Source organism: Salvia miltiorrhiza, chromosome 3, assembly GCF_028751815.1.
Source record: "Salvia miltiorrhiza cultivar Shanhuang (shh) chromosome 3, IMPLAD_Smil_shh, whole genome shotgun sequence".
In the NCBI taxonomy this organism is placed as follows: Eukaryota; Viridiplantae; Streptophyta; class Magnoliopsida; order Lamiales; family Lamiaceae; genus Salvia; species Salvia miltiorrhiza.
The window spans coordinates 32,010,239-32,018,802 of NC_080389.1; the positions used below are offsets into that span (position 1 = coordinate 32,010,239).

General features: G+C 43.2%; 1 protein-coding gene across 1 annotated transcript; it reads right to left on the bottom strand.

Moving 5' to 3' along the window:
- Window positions 1-3,990: 3,990 nt before the first annotated feature.
- Window positions 3,991-7,767, bottom strand: LOC131014064 (MND1-interacting protein 1-like). The gene is made up of 3 exons (XM_057941985.1): window positions 7,632-7,767; window positions 5,770-7,510; window positions 3,991-4,822 (listed from the first exon to the last, which is right to left on the bottom strand). The coding sequence occupies exons 2-3, from the start codon at window positions 7,462-7,464 to the stop codon at window positions 4,304-4,306; spliced, it is 2,214 nt and encodes a 737-aa protein (XP_057797968.1). The 5' UTR covers window positions 7,465-7,510; window positions 7,632-7,767; the 3' UTR covers window positions 3,991-4,303.
- Window positions 7,768-8,564: the final 797 nt, after the last annotated feature.

An 8,564-nucleotide genomic window follows, 5' to 3' on the forward strand; every position in this document is an offset into this window, starting at 1 on the left:
CATCTATAAAATTATTAATACAGCTTAGTCTTTTTCTTTCAAAAGGTTTGATCATGATCAACACATAATCCTAAACATGCTCTTCTAGAACGCAACATGTAAAACATGCTCGCAGAATTCTAAAACATGCTTAAGAAAACGGTAAACCTACTAGCATGCTCGTCTAAGCGCAATTAATAAACAAATATTAACAAGCAAAGACGTGCAAAAGCAGGTAAAGAGCATAAGGGATCAACAACCACGACATGCAAAGAACAGTAATAAAAGAATTAAAATTCTTCGTGACCCATTCGTGGAAACCCAACATCTATTCTATTACAAAATAAAATAGAAAATAAGCCCAAAACAGAATAAAAACTTGGCCCGAACACATGGGTCCGTCAAGCTAGGGTTTGGGCCCCCTAGGGTTTGAGACGCAGCTAGGGTTTGGAAACCCTAGCCGCCACCACCTCCTTCGACCAGCCGCCTCTCCACCGCGCAGCAGCCACCCGGCGCTGCTGCAGCGCCCCGGCGCACAAGGCAGCCCGGCGCTGGCAGCAGCCTCCTCGGCGTGCAGCAGCGGCAGTCGGCAGCACTCGGCCCATCCACCGCACGAACGCAGCAGCAGCAGCAGCGGGCTCCAGCGTGGACTGGACAGCAGCAGCGGCAGCGGCAGTGCGTCGCCTGCCGGGCACGCCGCACGCACAGCGCGCAGGCACTGCCCGAGGCACGCGCTGCCCCCATCGCTCGCCTCCTCCTCGCCCTGACCTGCGCCATCAGCAGCAGACTCCGGCCCCTCGGCGCGCAAGCAGCAGCTCGGCAGCAGCGGCCGTGCGACGCCGTCCGGGCACGCAGCGCACGAAGCGCACACGCGCTGCCCTAGGCGCGCACCGCCCCCGCTCGCCCCAGCCCAGCCTCGCCTCGCCTCGCCTCGGCCTCGCCCAACTGATCCGCACGAGCAGCAGCAGCAAGGGCGCACGGCGCTGGCCCAGGCGCGCGACGCACAGCGCGCAAGCGATCGTGCGCGCGCGGCCCTCGGCGCCGGCGGCCTTGCTCGCTCTGTGCCCTTCGTGCCTCCGTTACTCCAAACATCGTTCCTCGTTGTTGATTCGTCGTCATCCTCGTTTCGTTCCTCGGTTTTACAGATTTACAACGGAAAAACAAATACAATTGAAAACCTAATCTAACCACGATTTTTCTCGTGGTGAAAAACGATTACAACGTCAAACGACGTATTCCACGAATCAACAGACCACGAAGAACAACAGCAGTAAAAACAACGCACATTATTAATCGTACATAAATTAATAATAGAGCCAAGAAATTAATCCTGGGCTCTGATACCAATTGAAGGAATATTAAACTGAATTAACGTTCCGCTTTGCCCGATGATCGTTTCTTGGATTATTATTAATTTATCATACAACGATTAATCCTAACATGCTCCTATGAATTTAACAGCTGCACGTTGGAGTTCAGAAATACCTGAAGAATTCAGAAGAATTCGCAGATTCGCATCTGAACAGACCAGTCAGCTTAAAGCCTTCGTTTGAAGCCTCAAACGTCCTCAAATCGTATTTCGCCCAGAAATACGACTTCTTCGTCTTCGAGAGAGCTTTCCGTGGCCGCCTGATTCGTCTGAATCGGAGTTCTGTGGAGGACGTTATGGCCGTTTTACGGAGACTGCCAGAACTTGATTTCCTGCGAAAATCTGACTCCAGCTCTGATCTTCTCGACTGTATCCCGCTCAGCTTTCACCGTTGGATTGACAACGATCTATGAAAGTCCCAAGAGAGAAATAAGCCCCACACATTTTTCTTCCCTGCGCCCCACAGCTCTCAAAACCCTAATATTTTATCAGTGTATTTTCCTGAGAGCTGACAGCTGTATTTAAATAAAATTAAATACGTGTGGGCACAGAATTAGTGTAGGAGGCGTCTTTCTCTCCTTCTAGGGCTAGGAGACATTGGGCCAGTCCAGGGACCAGATACAAGGAATAAAGATGGGCCTCAAATAAATTAATTTATCTATGGTCAGCCCAGACCATAATTAATTTATAAATATCAGTTCATTCCACTAGAGAACCGATACTGACTTACCCCTTTATTGCCGGTGATGAGTCGGGGGCTTGTATTTAGACTTATTAAATCTCCGTATTTAAAATATCCGACATCCATTAATTAATTAGAGCTCTGACATCTTAAATTAATTAATCTCTTTATAAATCCTTAAGCAGTACCACTCAAACTTTATTATTGCGCCTGAACTTAATCAACCTGCAGGGTTTAGCGCAATAAACCTTATTGAGCTCCTTAAGGGGATGTCATTATCCTATACCGGATACGGGTACTAATACAGATAATCAAATATCATATATTAACCGCCATCACCCAAGATACAGAGTACTCGAGTTAGTATATAACTTTCACCCATAGTAAGTCAAAGTGATATACGAATTAACATATATATTTGAATACTTATTAGTATTAAGATCTTATAAGTCACCGAGATCTTGATTCTTCACTTAAGTCAGATAGAAGAATACATCTCAACTGTGGTCCTATCAATACGTAATGACGTACCAGTATAGACAAGTAGCCAAGACAAACTACTTCCATCTATACTGCAGCCTAAACCAATAACTTGTCCTAGAGTTATTTCGGCTGTGATCATATTATATCTCTTAAGGTTATTCCAATTATATGGTCTTCTGTGATCTACAACACACCATATAATCTACTTATATAGAGATAAAGAACATACATATGCAATCATGAACACAATCAGATAGGAGATTAGATAGTGAACTTAGGAAACATTGTATACAAGCATAAAACGTTCTTGCTTTCAGTATACAAATCCAACAGAGAGAAGGAGGGAGATCGGTGGCAGCTATGGTTGTTGTCGAAAAACGAGGGAGGCCGAGATCTGGAGCCTAGGGTTCGGGCGGCGCTGCTCTTTGAAACCCGGGCGGCGGCTGTCAGACTAGGGCGGCGGCCAGAATCGAAGAGAACTTGGAGGGTTAGGGCTCGACCCGCCTTCGCTGAAATTGAGAGAGGATTTCAGAGATAGTGAGACATAGACGAACGAAACGTCGCCGGGGATGAAGGCGACAGCCCTGACTCGCTGGAGAAGGGATGCGGCAGCAGCGACTCCAAAAAGGATCTAGGGCTCAATTTGTGATTATATGTTTTCTGAATGTGAGGAGAAACACGTAAGGAGTGAGATGAAGGAGAGGAAGGGCCCCCGACGAAGCGCACCTCGCCGGACGAAGCCACGGCGGCTGACGCCCCTGAAGAGAGAAGAGGCGGCAAAATTTCAGCGGGACGAAGGAGTGGAAGAGAGAGAAAATAAGAGAGAGAGAGAGAGAGGTGAGAACTGAGAAGTGAAGCGGTCCTGCCCAAAAAAAGCGGAATTCTTTTTTTTTTTTTTTTAATTTACAAAATGGGTCAAAAGACCCATTGCAGAGCGGGTCGGGCTTGCGCATATGGTGAGCGTAAATTTATAACAGCGCTCATTTAAGTTTTTGTGTAATTTTTTGCAGCAGCTTTGCACATTTAAATTCAAAATCCACTCAAATTTTAAACTATACTCACATGCAAATATCAAAACTGAAAATGGACAATATGATTAAAAATGTCGAAAACAATTTAAGTATAAGACCTGTCCCTCCTAACATCTGTTTATTTATTGTGTTATTTCTTTTTTGGTCTAAATAATGGACAAGTCAAACAACCGATTCTTAATATACTTGAAGGGAAAAAACATTCAAACTCTCTAGAATCATCAATGTTGAAATAAGCACGCTAGATTCAATTTCAAAACTAGTCATCCAAAGTTCCAAGGGAATGTGACCGAAAAATCAAAAGTTTGGAAACTCACCAAGTACTAGATGTTTGCAACAATACAAGAGTATCATAACCATGAACAAAAAAGATGCATATTTCTTTCCTCCTCACCCAAAACATAGAAGGAACAAAAGGATAAGGAAAAAGAAGAGAAAACAAAGTCAACACAAAACAACTACATTGACATGCTTTAAAATTTGAAGTATTGATATAATGTTGGAAAAACTGTATTAGCTGCTTATTGCAAAGCTCATAATAGCCTGCTTCCCACATAGAATAGGAGAGTATCATGTAGCAAATGCTCAAGCCGCATAAGAGTATGCAATTTATTTATACACAAATCTATGCCGATTCATCACAGCATGTTTCTGGCAAGCAAAACCAGTAAAGCTCAAACCAGCTGAAAATTAAAGACATGCATAGGTGTTGCTTCAGAGAGGTTTCTCAGCATGCTACCTTTGGATCTGGTATTGTACTTATGAGCTTGCACCAAAAACTCGAATCCTTTGTTCAATCGGAACGCGGCAATATGGGCATGTAGCTTTACCTTTCTTTCCGTAGTTGTCATTACAGTTTGCACAGATGACTTGATGAGCGCAAGGAAGAAAAACGACAGAAACTTCATCTTTCATGCAAATCATGCATTCCCTATCACAGTTAACCTCCTTTTCTGAAGAGTCTTCCAATTGATCAAGTTCATGCAGCAGCCTTGCAATGGTTTCTCCTCGGGAATTTACACCATTAGAGTTTTCTGTCCATAAATCATTGGCCTGACTTTCCACCTCTGTTAATTGTGCAGATTCTTTAAGGCGAGCATATTCTTGCTCAAGGCGTTGGAGATCATCTTTGTGGCGCTGGAAATCTATCTCTATCTTTAGGCGCAGAGCCTCAAGCTTCCTTTTGTTATTAGCCTCAGAAGCTTCTTTAAGGCGTCTCTCCTCCTCCAGCTGTGTGACAACTAATTCTTTAGCCTTCTGCTCCTGCCTCCACTTTGCCTTTCACACGGAAGTTCAAACACAAAATTATTTGCCACTAACTTTAGAAAGCACAAGTTTACCGTAAATGGATAATGAGTTACAGCATCTCTAGGTAAGAGAAATCAGAAAGCAACCCATTCAGAAAAAAAGGGCTTTTCCTCAAACAAGTTAGCTACCCACATAGATGATGATTCACCTTACACTGGTAATACAGAAAGAAACATGTATGCAGTTGTATTTGGTAAAGTTCACGAAAAGAAATTAAGCTCCTGAGAATTGTCCTAAGAAAAGGGAAAAACCAGAGAAACAGTAAGCATGTGAAAGAAACAAATTTTACTCAATTATCAATAAAATGAGATGGTGACGAAAAGAGAATGACGATTTAAAAGAGCTTGAGAATGAATGAAACATCATGAATACCCAGTCAAACAAAGTTCTGGTCTCTAAACACATGAATCCAAAGTATCAAAGATATGCCAGGAAAGGTAAGATGTAAGTTTTTGTCCATCACTAATTCCAGCCAAATTGACACTAGGGTAAAAAGCAATGAATATGGAATAGCATAACCCCAACACGGAGCAAAAGTTTTGAATTTAGCATAGGATGCAATATAATGAAACTACGTAAGATCCATAGAATCGAAGCATACAGAAACATTTAGTTTTTCAACAAAGACATCAGAAAAGAAAATTGACTAATATACATTACAGGCAAAGTAATAGATTTCAATTATAACATTAAATGCTGTCCCTAGTAAAAAAATCATACTATAGTCATAGAAAAAACAAGTTCTTAGTATTGTATAACTTTATAGACCATAAAATACATAATCAAGAAACATATATCTTCACCAGACTGGTAGCTCCAGAAAAAAGAGAAACATTAATCAAGGTAATTTGTATGAAGAAAAAAATATACTACAAATAAAGATTGATTATTAGAACTGCTCTCTTCAGTATGCATACCTCAGCTTCCTTTGTGGCTGCCTCAACGTGACCCAACTCCAGCTGTAACTCTGAGATCTTCTGTTTCTCTGCGGCAATATCTTCCTGCATCTTAGTTTTCTGCTTCTCCCATGCCAGAAGCCTCTTCAGGCACTTTTTCTCCCTCTTTGCAACTTCCAAACAGGTTGTGACCGATTCAGACGCACTTAATTTTGATGCTTCCATCTCTGCTCTAATTTCTGCATTCTCGGTCTCAAGCTTCCTAACAGCAGCATTTGCACGATCTACTTGACCACTAGCCATCCTTAGAGCATTCTCCATCTCAGTGAGCCTCTTCAGGGTGGTGTCTTCAAGAGTCTGCTTCCCCTTTTTCAGGCGCTGAGTCTCCTCTCTCTCCATTCTCAACATCTTCAGTTCTGTCAAATCATGACTGAGCTTTCTTGCAGCTTGCATCGCTTTCTGGTGAGCCCACTCTTTACGTTCCTTAACCTGTTTCTCTAAGTCCTTTATCTGATGGATCAAACTAAGGATCATTTCATCTTTTTGATCCAATGATACTTGTTCAGTATTCTCATCAAGATTCAGGTCCCGAAACTTACTCATCACGGAGTTAACAACATCTTGATTCTTTGCATACTGGGATTCGTCACTGTTCCCAACTGAAACCGCAGTTGTCGTACTACACCCACCGGATAAAGAACTGGGGCAGGCCTGTGATTGGCTGTGAAATTGCTTTGAATTTGCCCTAAATCCTGCAGCAAACATTGCAACGTTCCTTTTCAATAGGTTCTTCATTGATGGACTGAGGTTAAATCTCTTTGGACACTCAATCTCTCTCTGCAAAGGCATTTCCGATGCATAAGACAAAAATCCATTCATCCCGTGCATTGGGAACTCAGATGTTCCGCCATTCCCAAATCCCCAGCCACCATGAAACCTGCACAGTGCAGGTGCAACGCCCACAGGTCCCCCATTACTAGCAACACCCTCTGGACTCGTACCACCACTTGTGGATACACCCTCAATCCCACTCCCACTGGCACTGTTACTACTACTGGTTCCATTACCACTAGGGGATGGCAGAACTGGAACTTCCATCACACTTGCACGGCCAACATGGAGATCACTCATCAGCAAACACCACATAGCATCACCCTTGGTCAGATGGGGCTTCACTTGTTGCAACAAACAAACCATTCCTGCAAGTGAATACTCCTCCAGCTGCCTCAAGTCCGCAAACGAAGGCTCGGGCTCCTCACCATTCCCCCCACTACTGCCACCACTATTCAGATAAGCCAAAGAATTATGCAAGATGTTAGTCAAAACATCCATCCCACCATAACAATGCCCGTTCCTTAAAATCGCTTTCAATGCCACCTCCTCATCATAACCCAACCCAACAAGTTTATTTATCGCCTCACTATACAAAAACTCCAAATTCTTCAGTAGTATCTCCTCTAACTGTTCCTCCGTGCAGTACCCCCACCCGTTTTCCTCAAACACAGAGCTCGCATTTACAAGCGGCATCAACATTGGGTTCTGCTTCAAGGCATTCAGAGCCATGTGGTAATTTTTAGGTTTAACCCCCGGTTTCAAATTCCCCGATTTATCTACATTACCATTTGTGTTACTGGTGCCGGAATGATCCGATTCGGGCTTTGCCGATCGGGTCCTCCGATTAGTACGGATATGTTTCTCTCTAACAGTACAGCCCATCACACCAAATACCCCAATCAATCAAAATTAACAAATAACAATAACCCTATAATGAAGCGGAAAAAAACAAAAAAAGTTTTAAGAAAAAAATCAGCGACACAGATACATGTAAGGAGTCAAGGATGTAAGAAACCGCGATGAGAGAAAATCGGGCGACGGAGACTAACCGATGAAATGATGATTCCGGCGAGCCGCCGATCAAGATTAGTGTGTTAGAGATTTGTTGTTTGGCGGTAGTGTTGGTGGTGGAGGGTATGCTTTAGGATGTTGTAATTTGTAGCAGCTGCCAAAATGGGTGGGGCTCTTTGCTGGATACGGCTTCGGATCCAAATCAAACCGGGCTCGTCTCTGATCGGGTTCACAACTTCTTTAAATTATTATGAGTATCTATGTATCTAAACTATACTCCCTCCGTCCCCAAAATAAGTTCCTCTTTGGGGACGGCACGGGTTTTAAGGAAAAGTGGTAATGTGTATTGATAGTGGAGAAAAATATGTTATAATTAGTATTGAGAGAGGTGAAAATGTGAAAAAGTGTTATAATTAGTATTGGGAGTGGTGAAAAAGTGAAAAGTAAGAATAAATAAAGTATTATTAGTAGTAGGGTAGTTGTCCAAAAATGGAAAGAAAGAAAGAGGAACTTATTTGGGGGACGTCCCAAAAAGGAAAAAGATGAACTTATTTCAGGGACGGAGGGAGTATTAAAAATGGAGTTTCCAACTTCTTTAATGATGATGAGTAAAATATGCGTAAGGCAAACCTGGCAGCACCGGAGTCATCAGCGCTGGGAACGAAAGGGAGGAAAAGAGCTCGAATAGTGTTTTTGGAGGAAAGCGTGAAAGGCAGAAACTTCAGGGCCATTTCAAGATAATTCTACCACTAAGGGTGTCAGGGATGACGTGATCAGGGAAGAGGGGGCGGAACGAAGGATAGATTCGAAATAAAGCAGCGAAGAAGTAACCCGCGGACTTGGGTAGGGTTGATGTATCTAGGGAGAAAGTTTCAGAGCTGACGGACCCGGACAGCGTTGGGAAAGACTGAAGGCGTACCGGTCACTGACAACCTTGAAGATTCTTCCTAACTACTGGGGTCACTATCGGG

Coding starts and splice junctions, on each gene's coding strand:
- LOC131014064 (XM_057941985.1), bottom strand. CDS start 7,464: ATGGGCTGTACTGTTAGAGAGAAACATATCCGTACTAATCGGAGGACC. Junction 4,823..5,769: donor CAGCCACAAAGGAAGCTGAG/GTATGCATACTG, acceptor TCCGTGTGAAAG/GCAAAGTGGAGGCAGGAGCA.